General features: G+C 41.3%; 1 protein-coding gene across 4 annotated transcripts in view; it reads right to left on the bottom strand.

The window, feature by feature from the left end:
• Window positions 1-18,841, bottom strand: part of ALDH1L2 (aldehyde dehydrogenase 1 family member L2) — a 52,868-nt gene that overhangs the window by 19,141 nt on the left and 14,886 nt on the right. For all 4 annotated transcript variants that reach the window (XM_037879930.2, XM_043542092.1, XM_037879937.2 and 1 more), the window contains 8 exons: window positions 16,297-16,531; window positions 14,466-14,631; window positions 13,130-13,231; window positions 9,248-9,337; window positions 5,949-6,083; window positions 4,821-4,946; window positions 2,053-2,144; window positions 494-641 (listed from right to left, as the gene is read on the bottom strand). In XM_037879930.2, the coding sequence (XP_037735858.1) occupies window positions 494-641; window positions 2,053-2,144; window positions 4,821-4,946; window positions 5,949-6,083; window positions 9,248-9,337; window positions 13,130-13,231; window positions 14,466-14,631; window positions 16,297-16,531 (1,094 nt within the window). The remainder of the gene's footprint in view (window positions 1-493; window positions 642-2,052; window positions 2,145-4,820; window positions 4,947-5,948; window positions 6,084-9,247; window positions 9,338-13,129; window positions 13,232-14,465; window positions 14,632-16,296; window positions 16,532-18,841) is intronic.

The raw sequence follows: 18,841 nt of genomic DNA on the forward strand, positions 1-18,841 counted from the left end.
TCTAGCAAAGAATTCCATAGGTAGACTGTGCATTGTGTGAAGAAATACTTCCTTTTGTCTGTTTTAAACCTGCTGCCTATTAATTTCATTGCATGCCCTGTAATTCTTGTATTAGGAGAAGGAGTAAATAATACTTCCTTATTTATTTTCTCCACACTGGTCATGATTTTATGTATGTCTATCATATCCCCCTCCGCCCCATGCTAGGGTTCCTTGGAGGAGAGTCTGTTGCTGTTTTCCTCAGAAAAGCAGATTTTTTGTGGGCATGATGACTGAGATACATGAGCAAGGCACTCTAAGGAAGTTTACAATACCTACATGTGCAATACGCATGAATCCATTCACTGCTATTGATCTCCCAGTTTCATGAGCAATGGAATTCACCAAATTTCACCTCCATCCCCAGTCACAAATAAATGCAAACTACAGAAACGAAACCAACACTCCATCAAAGAAAGCGGGTAAAATGTCAGTAAAACCAAAAAAGGCTTACATAATCTATGACTAATTCTTCTTCTTCGTCCTCTCCCCTCAGTTTCCTCACAGCCATCTGAATAAAGTCTGCAAACTTAGTGGCCATATACACATCTTCATTTTGCAGCTGAAGTCCACCATATTTTTGTTTGATCTCTTCAATCATTCTGAAAATTGCAGAGAAATAGTAAGTTGATCTTTACACTAAAGTATTGTTGAGACAGTCAATTATTTTGAGTAGGGTTTTGGTTGGTTGTGTGCAATGTGTTGGCTTTTTTGTGTGCATGCTATTACTCTGTAGCTGTACTGTATTACTGCTAGCCATTGGGCTATATGGGGTCCTCAGTTATACACAGCAATTGTGGAGGTGTTATTAGGGGCAGAATTTGGCCCAATGGCTTTGAAATACTCTGAGGTAACATTTTAGGAATAAATGGCAAATGATGAACATTGTGTCCCATGTAACAGCGTGCGCTCCGCTCCTGCCTTCTAGCTTCACAGAAACTGCTCAGACTTCACCAGTTAGTTATCCACACAGTGCAGTTTAGTTCAGATTCCTGTGCCAACCCCTTTATAGTTCTGTGCAACAATGCTATTTGCAGTGTCCCTTGTATGATCAGCCCTGTCCCCGGGGGTCTGAGAGGAGAAGTCGTCTCCCTTCCTTGAGAGCTCTCAAAGTTTGGACTTGGACTCAGCCCTGCTCCTCTCCCCTTGCACTTCCTTCCTGTGCCTTTTTAATCACTCCTCAGATGATGGGCTAATTAATCCATTAGCTGACCCAGTCTGATTAGCAGATTCCATTCCATTCCCCATTCAGACCTCTCTGGGGAAACAAATTAGTGCCAGAGAAATCAGCCTACTGGCTAGCTCCCAGCACTGTTACCTCATGCAAGTATTGTTCACTCTATTTAGTGCAGCTCAGGAGTTGTGAATCATGTCATATTTGGTGGATTATTAATAGCAATGATTTTGGTAAAACTCTCAAGGGCTTCTCATGTGATGGCTGTGGACATTTGGGGTAAAGAAAGGAGCGATGCTCACTGATGTGACCTGACACAGCATGGTGACCTCTCTGCATTTGGGAATAGTGGGCTCAACCCTCCTTGCGCATATCCCCACTGATCTGAATGGAAGTTCGGTACACAGCTGCAGAATTGGACCCCCGGATTTGGACTAGTTGTGTCAGAGCTCTACAAATATCTGCCATGGTACTCCCTTAGTTTCGGGGCTAATCCTGCCCTTGTTATTCAGGCAAAACTCCAATTGAGGACAATGTCATGAGAGTCGGGAGTATTGCTTGAGTAAGCAGGGCAAGGGCCCAATCTTGCACTGACTTTGGTCGGTGAAGGATCTGATGTGGCACTGGGATCACCTTACTAGGTTTCTGGAAGTAGGAAAAGGAAGTGGTTAGTGTGGTGAAAAAATGCATTTAAAATCATTTTCTCTTTACTGTTTTGTGATTCTGATTGAGGAAGAGTGGGGAAAGGGAAAAATCACAGATATCGTGAGAACCATAACAAGGTCACAACTATCATTTATCGCTTCGAAACATGGCTATTTAAAATATAAAAAAGTTACCTGACAACATGCATCGAGGATGCTCCAGATTTGAAGAAGTCTGTAGAATCCTCAATTAGAGCAACATTGCTCAAAATTCCCTTCCAAATGGACTAAAAAGTATAGAAAATAAATGAGGCATTAATACAAACAAACCCCTCTAATGGCATAAAACATCAGTTCACTGACACTAACCTAGGTCTGTGTGTATATTTTTAAACATAACGGCTTCTTTAAAATCAATTACTTCTAGGGATAATAAAAGAGGAAGCCAGAAAAGCAAATGAGCATTTTTGCTGTAACCACCATGCTAATGATTTGCATGTATACAGTTTGCATTTTTTTTTTAGTGTGGCAGGTGAAACTACTGTTGACCCTTTGGCCTGAGCAGTTAGCCAGCATGCAGGGCTTTGCAGGTTTGTTTTGATTTGGGGAACTGATGTTATTCGTTGTCTGAGTACGAGCTATTTCTTTGTTGCAATCAGGGGCAGCAGAATGAGGTTGCGGGCCATGGAAACATTGGGGGTGCTGATATATGTTTCCTCTCCCACAATATCTCATGAAGGTGAGAGTGGAACCTGGTTATGCTTCCACCCCTGCATGCATGCATTGGGGACGGAGGTGAGAGCGAAAGCCTGAAGAGGGGCTGGAGATCAGGCTGGCTGTTAGGAGGCAAGTAGGAACAGACAGCTCTCGTCTCCCCACCTTCCAGCTACCACAGGTCCCAGCAGAGACATCCAGTCCAGGGAGGAACATATGCCCCAGCTGCCAGGTTGTGGGAGAGTGCACAGGCACCTGGGTTGGGGGCAGGAGAGCACTGGCACATAGGGCATCAGCTGCTGGAGAACTGCCGGGACGCCCATTCCCAGCCAGCATCCAGCTTCCACAGGGAAGAGAGCTGCGGGCTGGGCAGCTCCCACCAGCTTCCGATCTGCTAGCTCCTGGCAGGTGGTGACCGTTTTCAAACTGTGGGGCACATCTCCTTAGGGCAGCGGGCCACCCAGTTTGAAAACCTCTGTGCTAAATAGAAGGCAGAAATGACTCCACGTCCTCCCCCATGTGTTGCCTCTAGTTTGGGGGGGCAATGCCCCTCATGCCCTCCCCAATCGCCACCCGTTTACAGAGCATGTACACAAAGTCCTGGTTCCCCAAACACGGTAGGAACAAATAGCAGCAGGCAGTTTCTTTGCTCACATTTTCCAAGCCTGCCTCTGCAGAAAGTCCTGTGCCCCAAGGAGCTCTGTCCCTCTGCTCCCTCTCAGGGCCATGCTTCATTCTCTTGCTTCCTGGTGGCTTTCTCGTTTTCACACGCACACAGCTTGCCAAGCAATCCCTTTTAGGCTGTGCATTTGCCATCAAGCCCAGGGAACTGCTCAGATTTTGCTATGTGGCCAGTTATCTTGGGCGGTAGTCTCCCATTATTTCCAGCAATTGTTACATAAAATGGGTTTAACTGCTCCTTCCCCCTAGCCTGAAAGAAGGGTGGTTAGCACACCCATCGGCTTCAACCAGATCTGCAATTGTATAAAGCTCAAAGACCCACCTGACAGCCATTAGCACCTTCCAGCATAACGTTCCATTATTAGTAGTAGTACTATAAAAATATTCCTGTTGTGCATAAAAATTATTTTCCCTAATATTACATTGTATAACAATGCAGCAAAATACAGTGCAATACCAACAGTTTTCTTGCCTATCTTTATTATAACCTTAATCTTCCAAGTAACACCGCCACTTAAGATGTATAGGATCTGATCCCATGAGGTGTGAAGAGGGCGGGCTGAGGAGGACTGGAGGATTTGGTAGTTGGGCATGTACAACAGGGACTTTGGGCACTAGGGAAGGGCTGGGAGGTAGTACTATAGAATAAATACTCTAGATGGATATTTCTGTTAAAATGGCGGTGTAATTGCTGCGAATGTGCACATTTAAATTGTTACAAATCAGTTTCAAGTTGTCTCCACTGAGTCAAATAGGGCAATTCACACCTCTAAGAAATATTGTTTCTTAGGCTATGTCTACACTATGCAGCCATGTACAGGTCAGACTTCTGTATCAGATAAAGACTGACTACAGGGCTTTCATCTCAGAGAGAGACACAAGAGATGTGTCTTCCGTAAGATCCTTTAATGTTCTGCCACGTATGGCTGAGGTTAAATATGGGATGTCACACATGGTGCACTATATACACTGAACAGTATAATACAGTGTAGCATTCCATTACAGGAACCCTTGAGTATGAACCCGCAGCATCCCCACAGGGGAGTCCAACACAGCACTTTCATGCGCAATGATCTTCACGGCCCCAGAGTCCGAACTGCAGGGCAGTGTAGACAAGCCCGCAGATTCTGTTTTAGAAATAGGATCAAATCTTGCTGCTGAATGTTTCCATGAAAAAAATGATGCCAGCTTCTCCAGTTTGTTTGGTGTTTGAAGACCCCATTGTTGAGGGAGAGGTCATGCTGGTTCTCTGACTCTGCTTTGAAGTGTGTCTGCCTCACTCATAGCATATAATCCAAAACCATTCTCTTCTCGACCTGGTCTTTAGAATCAATCACTTATATCTAAAGAAAAAGTTTCTAGGACATATACATTTGTGAACGCCTACCCTGATCTCCAAACACATCTGAACTAATTTCAATAGTTTAACATTCATTCTTGTACTTTTGTATATATTTTGTTAAGAAATAACTTGCACCTTTAAATAAAAGTTATATCATGTCTGTACCTAGACATCTTTAATGCTTTTCAGTAAACTAATATCCTGCTGAACTAGTTTACAGAATTACCTTGATATCTTCCGCCATCTTTTTCTCCTCTTCTGTAAGTTCTATGACAGACATCTCATCAGATGAAAAGTATTTAGATGCAGGGATCATTTTTCCATCTTCAAATTGTAGATTTCTCACCAACAACTGAAAAAGAGGGGATATGATTTAAGTTGATGGAAAGGCTGTAAAACGTACTAAGGAGAAATTAATGTGTTAATTCAAATAATAATGAAATGAGTAAGTGTCTGGTAGGAAATCTCAAATCTGTGATAAAGATATCTTTAAATATTTTCTTCACCACAAACTATAGTAAATACAGGTACAATTTAACAGATCATAGAAATTAAAATATGATGGGGGGTAGGGAAATGCCTGTAAGGATCAGTGGGACATGAACACAGACCTGCAAGGTTACTGGACAACCACCATCCCCACGCTGCCACCTGGTGGCATTTGGAACCTAGTTACTCCCTGCAAACAATCTGCTGAGGTTCGCGGGAAGTTCTACCCCGAGTGTTCTGACTGACACTGGTTTTAGCAATCCCTGATTGGCACCTTGTCCCTGTATAAGTCCATGGGGCGTACCAGCAAGTGCCCAGGCAACAATGAGAATCCTTAGCTACTTATCATGACTACCCTGCTTCTCTGTTAGTGAGCTCCTGGTTCTGATCTCAGCTCTGACTTCAATTCTGACTCCTGATCGACCCCTGGAACTCTGACACGGACCCAGTATCGGCCAGATTCCTGACTCTGTCTCTGACCCTCAGCTTTGCTCATAACTCTGACTTAACCCTTAGCTTGATTCTTAACCCTGATCCTGGCTCTGAACCCTGCTTTCAGTTCTGGGATCCCAAGCTCCCACCACTAGTCCTGCCTACCTTCACCCAGGATCCTGACAACACCTAAGATAAAGAACAGAATAGCATTTAGCACTCTTCATGAAATAACAGAAGATTGACATGTTCATGGCTGATTACCTGGCTGCTATCACTAGCACTGCAAAGATTACATTTGGATTTGAATGGCATGAAATTTCCATACAGTTTACATTTTCTCCTAATGTTGATCAGTCCATACAGTTTTTCACCTCCCTTACCCATGTCCCCCGGCGCCCCTGCTACACTATTTATCTTGTTGAACACTTACCATCTTTCCATCATTACCAAAAAGAACTAGGCCATTTTTGGTTATAAGCCCAGATTTTGTGGTGCCTTTTATTGCCAACGGTTGTCCAGGAGGCACTGGCCCATCAAGTAATGATGATCCATAGAAAGTAACCATCTACAAAACAAAATGAATGACAGATGCATAGGCTCTAAATCTCTCTCAACATGCTGAAAATGCAATGACACTGTTTTCCGGCTGTTAATGGGGGACAGGCCTTTTGTTCCCTTTACTTGTAAACTGCAAAAATTGTGTGACTATATTATCTGTGGAGCTTCACAACCCACCATATGCAACTCTTTGTCCAAATGCAAGCCCAGGAAAATCCTGTGAGTGACAGCTACGTAACACCAGGCCAGGCCCTTGTTTCTTGTCTTCTTACACTGGAAGCTTTGGGAGGCAAACACAGTATCCATCTCAGTGTTTACATAGTGCTTACCACAGTGCGGCACAGATCCTGATTAGGGCTTGTGAGCAATATGGTAATATAAATATTAAATAATAATTATAATGACTAAATTGAGTATGCTTGGAAAATCTCCTAACGTTATTTACTAGGACTCAACTGTGAGCTCTGCTGTGGACCTGTGCAGGGGCCAAAGAGGGCACAAGGAGCCCTCCTTACTCCCCTAGACAGGTTACCTACATCACCAGAACCTGTAGGGGAGGGACAGTAGCTGCCAGCAGGCTGCTACTCCGCCCCCAACCTTGACTCATCCTGGTCGATAAGAAATGGGTGGGCCAGAGTTTTGGCTCTGGTCCCAGAGTACCAGTGAGCACAAGGAAGCTACTGCAGAAAGGGAAGCAATCTGAGCTAGCAAATGGACTGGTGCAGAGGACTTCCCCAATCCTGAGCAAGGAGGAACCAGGACCAGGCTGTGACTATCAAAGTCACAATCTGATTCCTGCCCTGCTCCTAGGGTAGTGCAGCTATCTGCTGCCTCTTACTCGGGCTGGACTGTAGGATTAGAATCCAGCCCATAGGGAGAGCCAACCAAAGGCTGGTTTGGTAGCTAAGCAACTATCATGCAGCCATTAAAGTAACTTTGATCTGGTCTCGATATACTTACTCCTGCCTCCGTGCTGGGAGCTAGACTAGAGGACCTCTTGAAGTCCCTATGTTTCTATGATTCTATGACTTTAAAACATTTTAAACAAGGAACATTTGGATCAAGGACATATTGCCTTTTATCAAATTGAAAAGAACAGCTTTGTGATAAACGGTGATTTACTTTTCTTTCTGGTAAATGGTTCCAGCGTTCAAGGACAAAAATCCTTTAACAATAATTCATTTTGTATTTCAATGGCTCGCAATATTATATTCTGGTGTTACCTTGGGACATTAGTATCTCATTATCATTATGTGATATCTCATCATATCTCATTACACAAAGTAAAACTATTTCCCCTTGTTTACTCTCCACCCCACCCCACCCTTTTCCTCAGTCGTTCTTGTCAACTGCTGGAAATGGCCCACCTTGATTATGACTACAAAAGGTTCCCCCCCCCCACCCGTAATAGCTCACCTTAAGTGATCACTCTGGTTACAGTGTGTATGGTAACACCCATTGTTTCATGTTCTCTATGTATATAAATCTCCCCACTGTATTTTCCACTGAATGCATCCGATGAAGTGAGCTGTAGCTCACAAAAGCTTATGCTCAAATAAATTTGTTAGTCTCTAAGGTGCCACAAGTACTCCTTTTCTCATTATGAACAGTAATGTCTAGCTATTTCCTACAGTATCTGGCACTATCTGGCTCTGCCCTCTCTGCTTATGGATTTGAACTAGAGCTCAGTCCCTTTCAGACACATGCTTTTATTTTTTCTTTGAACTAACTGACCCTATCAAATGGACTCACGTCTTGGACTTAGCTGTGATTTTTCTGGTGATTGATACTGTGACACTATATCCCCCATATTCTTCATAGAAATATTGTTATGAGTACGGCATAATTATGATGTATTTTGTGCAAGATAAGGCATGTGAGATATCATTGGAAAGGTTATGATTTACTGAATACGATTATCCCATTCGTATGCATGTATCATTTCTGTACCTGAAGTTAGGAATATTGACTATATCAATTACAAGTGGGTTTTCACCTGGGGAATGCCCACTCGACAGAATGCAGTCAGTCTGGATGGGCCATTAGCGAAAACAAGAGGTCTTAGAAGATGTTTATCACCCAGAGAGAGGCCTTCCTGAGGGTGTTACAACCAGCCTCTGAGTTATGGCTACAGGAGCATGTGACCAAGTCACATGGTACTGGAATCCATCTTGGAAATCCAATGTTTTTCCACTGACTGGCATCAGAACTATGGAAACAAAGGGTTCCCGCCATATGCAAAAGCTGTTTAAGGCAGGGGAGTGACATCATCGTGGTTTGTTCTTCACTGTCTCCCTGCCCAAGATGACTGCTGTAAACACCTAAGACTGAACTGGGAAAGAAAGGACTGAACCCAGGCTAGAGGATGTCTGGCCTGTGAAAGGAATATCTGGAGTTTTAAGATGCAAGCAAGTCTCTGCAATCTGCCTAAAACAACATTTAGGGTGAAAATTTGCTGCTTATAACCAGTTTCTTTAGTATATTAAGCTTAGTTTGTGTGCTTGTTTTATTTACCAGGTAATCTGCTTTGATCTGATTGCTATCCCTTATCACTTAAAATCTATCTTTTGTACTTAATAAACTTGTTTTCGTTTTGTCTAAAACGTGGTGTGTGGAATTCATAACTGAGGGGGGGGGGGCAAAAAGCTGTTGCATCTCTCTCTCCACATTGAGGGAGGGGACGATTTTCATGAGCTTACGCTGTACAGTTCTCTGTGCAGTGCAAGACGGTATAATTTTGGGTTTGCACTCCAGAGCAGGATGTGCACTTGAGTACTGGGCAGTTCCTTAGCTGATCTTAGCATGTGTGTGTAAAGCTGCAGCTGGTTGTGTCCCTACCTGTATATGTGCTGGTTATGTGCAGTCTGAAGCATGAGGAGAGCTTGTCTGGCTTTGCCTCAGCAATACAGTGTAAAGAGAGCCCAGGCTGGTGGGTCAGGCGGTCTCAGTGGTACCCCGGTTACAAGTGGCACCCTGGGGGCGGGGGGGGCGGGGAGGACAACCCATCACAGGTACATTTTATTAAGTGACTTGATCTATATTCTGATTGTTATCAACGGGAGTTACATGTGATCACCAAAAGGAGGCTGCATCTCATCTGTAACTTTTATTACAAAAGCAAATAAAGATGGTATGAAAAGTAAGGAAACACTTAAATTTCACATATCATACCTGGCCATCAATCACTGTCCAAGCTCCAGGTACTTTATCATGCCCTCGGATCCAGTTATGCAAAGCTTCTGCAGGCTTGTCCCAAGAAATCTAGGAAATCAAGACACATGATCTGATTCTTTCCTATCTGGCTATAAATAAAGATAACATTTCTTTCCAATAATAACAGCGACAAGTTGTTTCTCTCTTTCAGTTGTTTATTGAAGAATCTAGAAGGGGTCTTGGTAAGGAAAGGAAAGGAAAGGAAAAGTGACATTCTCCGGATGGCTAGTCATCAGAGTTGTAAATTGGGAAACTACGAATCTTACTCAAAACTGCTTCTGCACAAGCTTTCCTTTTCAAAGTCTCTAATTCATATGATAAGTATGAGGATCACACATGGAGGATGCAAGGGTCCCTCTTTATAAAGTTTTTATGACAGATTATATTCATGTTAAAGACACAAGCAGTATGTATGTGTTAGAGATGGGTACAATCACATCAGTAAAAAGAGTCACATATAGTTATAAGCAACCTGTGGGACTCTATAACAATTGATTAACCATTTATTAAAACACTAATCATGTATTAACCCTTTATCATCTCTTTATTAAGCGAAACATTAATACAGCCTGGGATTCACACAAAGTATTCAAAGAATGAGCCAGTTTAATGCAAGGAACATGCATGGATCAGGCTGCATTAAGGATCCTTTAGCACAGCCCATCTATGACCCTTGTAATCCTACACAATGCATGCATGATGTTAGCACTTCTGCTGCTATGGGATATGATATGGACTTAAAAAAATATTTATTACAGAACCAAGCCCATGATATTCAGTGGTCTCTCTAGTTTAAGCTCAGAGAACATTTTACAGCTATGTTATAAGCTGATGACAACACAGTTTTACAATAGAGAAAAGAAAACATTGCCTCATCCAGCTCTCCTTACTCAGGCAGAACTCGCAATGAACTGAGTCTGAGTGAGGAGTACAGGGTTGGGACCACAGACACAAATTTAACAAGTGTCATAACTCTACAATAATAGATAAATAAAACTAAACGGCTCTAAGTCTTCCTTAATAACTCATTTTAATTTTACATGCATCATTTAAGTTAAACAACAGTGCTCATTTTTCCTTGACAGGTTTCAGAGTAGCAGCCATGTTAGTCTGTATCCGTAAAAAGAAAAGGAGTCCTTGTGGCACCTTAGAGACTAATAAATTTGTTAGTCTCTAAGGTACCACAAGAACTCCTTTTGTTTTTCCTTGAGGCATCCTCAGCAGCACCCCTCCAGTGTGCCTGTTGCAGAGGTCTAATATGCATCTTCCCCGGGGGGATTATCAGAACAGCTAGGACTCAGCCATCCTTCCTTATCCTGTTTTGCTGGTGTACCCATGATGTCCAGCAGTGTATGGGGACAACCAGAATATGATCCAAGCCATTTATCTTTCTAGATCTGGGATCATTTTGGGAAATCCACCTGTAGATCTATGTGTCTCTTCAAAAATATTAGTCAATAACTTTTTAGGCAGAAAAAGGCAGTAGGCAGCATTTTATATGAAGACTTTCTATAGAGGCTACAGATTGAAAGCTTTGCTATGCTGGTTTTTTTACACCTCCTGTTATCAATAGTTTGCACTGTTGTAGCAAAAATAATGGAGGAGTCACAGATAGCACTCTATATAATTTATGGTGGCTTTCCCAGCCTTGGATAAGGTCCCTGCTTAAATAGGTAGAAAAAGCAAGGAAGCTTATTATACAACTGGTCCAGCATGAACAAACCATATAAAATATGTTCCCATTATAGTCCTTATATAGATATTTTTTTTAAAAAAACCTATTTAAAACTCCATCTGTTTGACAGAGAATTAAATTTTCCCAGCATGAAATCTCTTTCTGGCAGAAAGTCCAATGCTATTTGTTGGGGGGTGGGGGAGAGGGGAGGGGTGTAATCCAACTGCCTTTTTCCAGGCAGTCTGATATATTAAGAATACTAAGAAACAGCAACTGTGTAGATGATCCTAGATAGCACATTATGTTGCTAAATATAAAAGGCTGAAGCCAGGGCATAAGAGCTTTGCCTAGGGATCTATTACATCTCCGTGGAATTCATCCAAAAATTTGGGAGGAAAGGGATTCAATATCTTAAGATATTAATAATTTCAATATATCAAAAAGTATTATTCTACCCTGTGAATACAGAGGAGGAATCACTGAATAAGCCTCTCCCTTTTTATTAGTGAAAAGAATGGAGGGTGGGATTTTCAGGTGCATCTAAGTGACTTAGGAACACAGGTCTCATTTACTTTCAATAAGATTTATGCTCTTAAGTCCCTTAGGTGCTTTCAAATTCATAGAAGCCAGATCCAACAGTCCATGAAGTCAATGGGATCCTTTCCATCAGTCTCAGGAGGCTATGGATTAGGTCCTTGAGGAATAACACCATATTTTAAAATACCAACAGAACACTAGTCATTAGAAGTAGTTGTAACATTTATTTGTAAAATACAAGATCCATTTTAAATTATGTAACTTGAGTCTGAACGCTCTCCCTCTGAAGTCAATGGCAAACTCGAAATGATTGAAATGGGAGCAGGAGTAGGCCCTTACTGTGCAGAGTACTCTATCTAAGACTCAACAGAAGATTAAATTTCATGAGTGATGGCCATGAGGGACCATATGGTCTCTTGGCACTTGCAGAACCAAATCCTGGGATAGGAAAGAACACAAACCAACCAAGCAGCTCTTGGGTTTGCGCTGTTCTCGGAAAAGGGAATCACAGTCTACTATTGCTTTTTATTTATCTTCTCCTCCCATCAGTTCTGTTCTCTCTCCCCCTATTCCTCTGAAAATGCTTCTCTGCCAACTTTTCCTTTGCCCATGCTGCTCAATTCCCTCCTCCCCCTCTCTTCTGCGAATTCCTTGGCATCTCTTGCCTCTTCTCTGGCTGCAGGTCCTGCTGATGGCACCTGTCCTTAAGGCCTGTTCCTGTTACCTCTTGTAATCCTTCTCCTATGCAGATAATCTTTCTCCTTCTTGGTTTCAGCTGCTTTCAAGGAACAGTCTTATTTATTTATTTATTTATTGCAAAGAGGAGGCTAGACATCTGTAAAAACAACTGAAAGCAAAGAGAAGAAACCAATACTATGTGATCTCCTAGCTCTCTCTGTAGCACCAATAAGTATTTTGCAGATCATGAAAGGTTCATGGATCAGAGTTTGAGACTCCCTGATCCAGGTACTTTGTTAAAATGTGATCAAAAGTGAACATGGAAGTACAGAGCATATTTGTTTGAGAGTAATAATAATAAAAACAGAGGCAGAGAGGTTCCGTAACTTGCTCAAGGCCTGAGCAGAAATCAGAGCTGGGATTAGAATGCAGAAGACCCTTGCTCCTGCTTGTATATACACTCCATTAGATCTCATCTCTCTCTCTCAGGCAGGATGGGCATTTTACTACACGCATATCTCCTACACACTGCTCCTGAGTTGTATGCTCCAGACTTCACATCCGACCTGGTTAACACATAATTAGTTCAGAGAGAGTATTTAGTACCACAACACACTGTCTAAACTGTCTTTAAAGACACTGTGTGTGGCACTAACTATACTCAGGCAAGTTTGTGCAACTAGCCCCTTAATTTATTTTTAGAGCAATAATTTCTATGACTAGAGCTTGTAGAGAACAAGTCAGAATGATAAAATATTTCTGCACTTTCTATTTGTGCCAGACTTGTTCTTGCTAATTAGGACATGGTCCTCCACACGCTAAAGTCAAAGCGACAATTCTCATTGACTTCCACTGGAGTAGTACCAATACTCCAGAGATCTTTTGGCGCATTGAACATAAAGTGGAACTACACTGTTATTAGCAACACAGTGTTGTTAACACAACAGTACCTCTGCATTTTCTTTCTTCTGGATCCCTTCATATGTTGCCCCTTCTTCAGGCTGAGGCATCTGAGGAGCTTTACCATCAGCAATTAGCTGGACAGCTTCTACCTAAACAGGAAAAAAGCAGTTTTAATTGCTCCAATAGGCCAATTTTTCTCTTTGTTTACACATGCTCTGCCCTCAGTTATACTTATTAGAGTCAGTAGAAGTTTTTCCTATGTAGGGTACAGGACTTGGCTCCTTATTTATTTTTTAATCCAGGGTTGCTGAAGTGTAAGGGACTGATCCTGCAAAGACTTGTGCATTTGCTAACTTTACACACCGCAGGCCCATTCACATCAAGAGTATTACTCACTCACAGTGAATAAAGCTAAGCACTTGCATAATCCTTGCAGGACTGAGGTCTAGCTGAGGGCAGAATATGACCCTATATATTACATTCAGCCTTTCTGTTTTTAACATTTTGCAAAAACAGCAATTACTTGGCAGATTCCTGTGTAAATCCCTGCCAATATTCAACAGGAAAGGAGGAGGGGATTTCTCAACTGTTCCATGCACATAGCATTTTTTAAAAACAAATTATGTTTTCTGTTATGTTTTGTGTGTGTGTGTGATGCACCAGCACACACATCAAAGTCCACACTTTTAGGTTTAAATTTGACTTCCTGATCCACAAGTAAAATAAGGTTCTGGCAATTTTGCTAAACAACAGAGCCCAGACCTGCAAGTCCTTAATCCCCTGCGTCATCTCACTGATTGCAATGGGATTACTCCTGTGAGTAAAGATCTACAGGCTGTGGTGCTCAGATAGTAGCAAGGTACAGAAGAGTTAATTTCCTCTGGGGACACTGTCAAACTACAATTGTCTTTGTGCCTTCTGTGACATGTGGAAATGGTCACCTTTTTTTAAATAACAAAACAAAGGAAGCGCTAACAGAAATGTTGTCTCAAATTTTCATTTTTTTAATTTGAAAGCTCCAAGTCCCTGTTTTCTATGATGCTATAAACTATTTGCTGCTGATTAGTCCAGTTTAAAACAGGGCAAATTCAATGCAGGTGTAACTCCATTGAAGTCAAAGGAGTTACATCAGAGATGAATTTGGCTCATTGACTTCAGAGGGAGCAGGATTTATCCCCTACTCAAAATATTGTGGGCCTCCAGTGGTGTGAATGAGCATAGCTCCATTGAAGTCAATGGAATTACTCCAGCTGAAGATCTGGCCCAGTATATTCCAATTTCTTTAGTATCTAATTATATTTCATTTATGTTGAAATTCCAAGAGGATTAACTATGCCAGATTTTTCCTTTTAAAATGTCTGTGTTCAGCACAGGCAGACTTACCATAGCTTTTATGCCTTCTGGGAAAAGAAAATTATTATATAAGTCATCCACGGTATCGTTCCGTCCTACATCACATTCCCGTTGCAGAAGAATTGGTCCAGTATCCAGACCATCATCAGCCCAGAAAATAGTAAACCCTGCTTTTTTATCTCCTTGAATTAAAGTCCTGCCAATAGAATATTTTAGAATAAATATAGTCACAAATATCAGTCCATTTGATAGTTCATATGCCTGATACAGGCACAATATGGAGATGCGTGTGTGTGGAGTCTAATCAGCTTTCTTAGTACAGTCACTTCATTGCTATTCTTCAAGGAGCTACAGGCTTGACTCTGCTGATGTGTACACACAATGACATAAGCAAGGCTGTGGCCAATGTCTTATGTGTTGTGCTTTGCAGTCCAGTCATTTTTGTTTCATAGTTTATTGTGCTAAATTATTTTAAATTAATTATAAATGGTACAACAAATGGCACAGAAGTTCTGCAGTGGGATGTGATACCATTTGCAAGTTGGAACCATCAGTACTAACAAAACAAAATAGTACTAATGTCTGTGCTTCTATACAGTCTTTTTCATGAACATCTCCAAGTCAGTTACTTAAAATTAACTAAATAAGCTTCACAATATATCTGAGAGGTAGGTAAGAGAAACAGAGGTGGCTTACTACTAAAATGTATTTCCAGGGTGGAACATGACAACTGTTTAACAAAGCACAGCAATGCTACACAACAGTCCTATTCCTATTAAGTGAATAGGAACATCATATCCAGTTATTGCCTTCAATGGAACTATGGTAATTTACATCATCTCAGAATCTGGTCCTGAATTTTGAAAGAATGTTAGCCACACAGGTCCCAATCCCCCAACACACAGGCCCTCCACACTGCTGGAAATTAGGCACAATTGTCTCTACTTGTGTGGCTCAAAACTGACACACAAAATTAGTGAACACCTGTTAAACATTTGGCTGTATATAAATCACCAACATTATTTCCTGCATGATCTAAATGTTCCTTGGCAGCCTCCCACCTTAGTTTTTGCAGCTTCACAGAACAACAGCAAAAGCTGTAATGATTGCAAGTTGGTGGATTTGGAAAACTATAATGTGGGCAAAGAAGGTGATTGCACTGCAGAAGTGAGATTCTCGGTCTCTGGAAATACTAGCGAAAATACCTAAGCTTGTCATATTACTGGCTCTTGCAACCTGAAACAGAACGTCCAACAGAAGAGAAGAGTTGCCTCGCAGATATGGCAGCAGCACTGATGTGCTATAAGAGAGGGTATAAGTCTTCAGTGAATTCTAATTATGGTGGATTTAACTACTTAACTACTATTAGCAGCGGAAGATATGTTACTAAACCTCCTCATTCAGCAGTAAAAGTGTACCCCTATGTGTTTGAACTGAAAGAAGCCTTGACATAAGGAAGGACAAGCAGGGCTTGTTTACAGATATAATAAAAGTTTACAGATATGTGGAAACCTTACACAGATATGTAAGGCACATATCTAAACCTGTTTCAATTTCCTTCATTAAGTGTTCACCTCTTTCTTTTTATATACTGAATAGAGTTATGTGAGTGAAAACATACTAGGTACATGATTCATAGCAGCAAACTCAGTACAACACTGAGTAATAAAACTGGTAAAAAAAAAAAATCAGCAAAAATTACACTGAGACCCTGGGCCAAACCTTCAATAAGGCAGTTCAATCAAAGTCAATAGAATGATGCCAGTTTAAACCAGTTGAGGATCTGGCCTGTGTATCTTTCAGAGATATGGGAAATCTAAATAGCTTTGGGGTTTTTTGGTAAAAAAATAAATCATCTCACCAATTGATAGCTGAAGCTCCTCTGTGGCGGGGAAGGATGGATGGATGGTAGATAATTGATCCATGCTTAGGACTGTCAATAACATCCATAGGGATGAACTGTGTACAGAATGGAAGTACATTTAGATCTGCTCCAACTGATTTGTAGGCTTCAACTACTTCCCGGTTAGGCTTGCCCTTAACTCTCCATCTGGGGAACTTAAAAACAGGGGTGCCATCTTTCTCTGCTGCCAGTGCTGAGAAACAAGAAACATACATCATTTAAAAAAAAGTATGTTACATTAAAAATTAAAATGTAACAAATAAGGATGACATAGTATGACAAATCAATCAGATAAATAAAAAATGGCTTCTTTGTATTGATGCTAAAATGCCATTGTACTCTATTGCCCTGTATATACTAACCTGTGCCCACAGAATTCAGATACCTTTGGCGTGGGGAGCATGTTACTCTTACTATATAGCACCATAAACAACTACTTTATGGTACTTGTCACAGGGTGGCTGGCTTCAGTGATGAAAGTAGGTTTAGCACCTCTATGCCAGAACAGGTGCCCCCAGTCAGGCCAATTAAGGGGGTGGAGCTGAACCTGTGTCAAGAGGGAGTTTCAGCAGGTACGTCTATATTCCAATGCAAACCCAGGGTTTGAACTCAAACTCAAGCCTAACCCCCCTTCTTTCTACAAAACAATCACAACTTAACATACAGAAAGGAAGGTGAGCTATGAGACCTTGGCTGTGACAAACTAAACAGTCTCCAGGGTGCCAAGTTCCTTTTAGTATTACATAGTGAATCTCATACTCCAGTAAGAGAAATATCATGTGGAAAGGCTAAAATTTCAGGGAGAAAGAGCACAGTAAGAGGGACAACTGTTTCACAAACAAAGGAGCAAGTATCATCACGTAGGAGGCCATCAAGGGAGAAGGTTGGCATAATAGTTAAACCAGGGTTAATAAATTATTTTTTGTCAAGGTCCAGATTTCTTGGTCAAAGTATAGTTGAGGTCCAGATTCCAGAGAAAATAATATAAAACCAACAACAATGGTAATAAGTAAATAAAAAGATTTCACAATCTGAGTTACAGAAGCGCCAAGCACTCACAGCTGTAACTATAGTTAGTGATGTCACAGTTCCCAAAGTAACAGCACCCCTGACCCTGTGCTGGGCTCCTTGAGGTCACCCAACTTAGACCTCAAGCCTCTAACCCATCACCTCTCTTAGGGCAGAGGCCCACAACTCTCTCCCTCTAGACCAGGGATTTAGGCTTCAATTCTTCCTGCAATTCCCTGTGATTATCTGATCAGGTCTGACTTTAGTTCAGCACCTTCAGTCCTGTTCTCTCAGAAGCAATGATAGAGTTAAGCAAGGACCAGCCAGCCTTCATAAAGGAAAGTATTATTTATTCAGAACAAAAGCACTGAAGAGAAAACGTACCTTAAAAACAATAAACAGATTGTGTGAATGTCAAGCTTACTAGGTGTTACCTCTCTTCCACATGGAGACCTGGCATGTTTTAAAACTTCAGGTCCACTCGCAGGACCTGGTTCCATTGGTCAAAGTCTCATGCCAGTTCTTGGATTGGATGAGAGAGGCCCCTTCCCATGTCAAGCTGGTCATTTTATATCATTTTCAGTTCTTTGTCAGGCAGTCTCTGGAACTAGGACAAACTAGAATACGCAATTTTCTCCAAGAATGAGACTTCTTCAGACTTGTTACCTACCCCCCTGCCCTGGTGATTTTAATTCCTGCAAGACCCTGCAACTCCCTCATTGGGCTAGAACACTATCACTAGCCCATAAAGATACATATGACATATATAAAGCTGATAAAATGATCTTTGAATATTCCATGCTTCTACAGCTCATTTCACAGGTTGACAGTTCCTGATAGTTCATTCATGCTTATATGACTTCTGTTACTGCTCCGCTTTCCCAATTTTAAGAAAGAAATTAAACCCTTCACACCAGCAGGGAACAATATAAGGTGAGAAGGGAAACCGAGTCACATTTTTTCAATAAAAATAAATCAGCAGTTTCCCAAATGGGAGCTGTGTTTTGAACATATTACGGACTATATAATGCTAAGTACTCTGAAAAATCAGGTCCTATGTGTGTCAGATTGGATACCCAAAATTAGTGGATACTTTTGACTTTATTGTCTGTGTTTTAGTTCCCTACCTGCAAAATGGGGATAATGATGCTCCCTCATCTCACAGGGGTGTTATGAAAAAAGACAGTACCCTTTGTGAAGCACTCAGATATGATAGTGATGCGTGCCATAGAAGAACCCATGTAGAAATTAATAGTTCTGTCTTCATAACAGAGTTTGAATAATGTTTGGTAAATAAGGCCTGAGGCCACACACTGAACAACAAGGAGAAAATAAAATATTGAATAGCTGCTCAATAAATTAGCACTGTCCAGTCTGTGCACTGAATGGAGAAGGAAAAAATAACATGGAATCATGTAATTAAAGACTGTATCATAATGCATATGCACAATGGGGCCAAATTAAGATTGCACAGGCCATCTTCATTCTGCATTTC

Source organism: Chelonia mydas, chromosome 1, assembly GCF_015237465.2.
Source record: "Chelonia mydas isolate rCheMyd1 chromosome 1, rCheMyd1.pri.v2, whole genome shotgun sequence".
In the NCBI taxonomy this organism is placed as follows: Eukaryota; Metazoa; Chordata; order Testudines; family Cheloniidae; genus Chelonia; species Chelonia mydas.